The sequence below is a fragment of the Octodon degus genome, unplaced genomic scaffold (assembly GCF_000260255.1).
Source record: "Octodon degus isolate 3935 unplaced genomic scaffold, OctDeg1.0 scaffold00002, whole genome shotgun sequence".
Taxonomy (NCBI): domain Eukaryota; kingdom Metazoa; phylum Chordata; class Mammalia; order Rodentia; family Octodontidae; genus Octodon; species Octodon degus.
This window is the reverse complement of record NW_004524578.1, coordinates 28,585,620-28,586,553: the sequence shown is the minus strand read 5'-3', so window position 1 is coordinate 28,586,553 and position 934 is coordinate 28,585,620. Positions and strand designations below refer to the sequence as shown.

The 934-nt window shown below is 45.3% G+C and overlaps 2 protein-coding genes across 7 annotated transcripts in view; one reads left to right on the top strand and one right to left on the bottom strand.

The window, feature by feature from the left end:
• Positions 1 to 195, top strand: part of Rad51 (RAD51 recombinase) — a 43,461-nt gene extending 43,266 nt beyond the window's left edge. Inside the window, exon 7 of the mRNA XM_023711559.1 lies at positions 3 to 195. Within this exon, the coding sequence (XP_023567327.1) occupies positions 3 to 129 (127 nt within the window). The 3' untranslated portion in view covers positions 130 to 195. The remainder of the gene's footprint in view (positions 1 to 2) is intronic.
• Rmdn3 (regulator of microtubule dynamics 3) overlaps positions 1 to 934 on the bottom strand; it is a 28,784-nt gene that overhangs the window by 13,428 nt on the left and 14,422 nt on the right. The gene's annotated exons all lie outside the window — the stretch shown is intronic.

Here is a 934-nt window from a genome sequence, read left to right as displayed (position 1 = left end):
AGGTATGGCCTCTCTGGCAGTGATGTTTTGGACAATGTTGCATATGCTCGTGGGTTCAACACAGACCACCAGACCCAGCTCCTTTATCAAGCATCAGCCATGATGGTTGAGTCGAGGTATGTACAATAGAAGGCACTGACATGCCTTTCTTTGAATAACTCAGTCTTTTTCCTCAGTAGCTTAGGAACAGTTAAACTGTAGTGCTTTAGATCAAATCACTAGTGAAAAATGAAGCCACCAATGTGGTGGCACACACCTATAGCCTCAGCACCAGGAAGGCTGAGGCAAGAGGATTACTATGAGTTCAAGGCCAGCCTGGGCTACATAGTGAAACCCTGTCTCAAAAAAACCAAAGAAAGATTTTTCCCCACTGTGGCTGGCTCAGCCCACCCTGGGGGTGGGGCTGGCACAGCACAAGGTACTGGTGATGGAACACGGGTCCCTGGGCTGGCCTAAGCTTGTCTAAGTAGGTGCTTTAGATTGCTGAGCTCTTTTTTTTTTTTTTCCCCTGAGCTATCTCACTGGCCCAAGAATTGTTTGTTTTTTTAAAAAAGGGCAAAACTGGGAGTATAGATCGATGGTAGAGCACTTACTGAGCATGCAGAAGGCCCTGGGTTCAATCCCTACCCCTACCAGGTGAAACAAAAGTTTATTAACAGTGAGTTAAATGTGAAGGGTATATAAATTTTTCATAAAAGTTATATTCTGTACAAATGAAACAATATGAGATTTTAGATGGTGAGGAAAGAAACAGAATCTGACACAGGCTAGAAATAGGCTTCAGAGAATTGTTGTTCCCTGTAGGTATGCACTGCTTATTGTAGACAGTGCCACCGCCCTCTACAGAACAGACTACTCAGGTCGAGGCGAGCTCTCAGCCAGGCAGATGCACTTGGCCAGGTTTCTTCGGATGCTTCTTCGACTTGCTGATGAG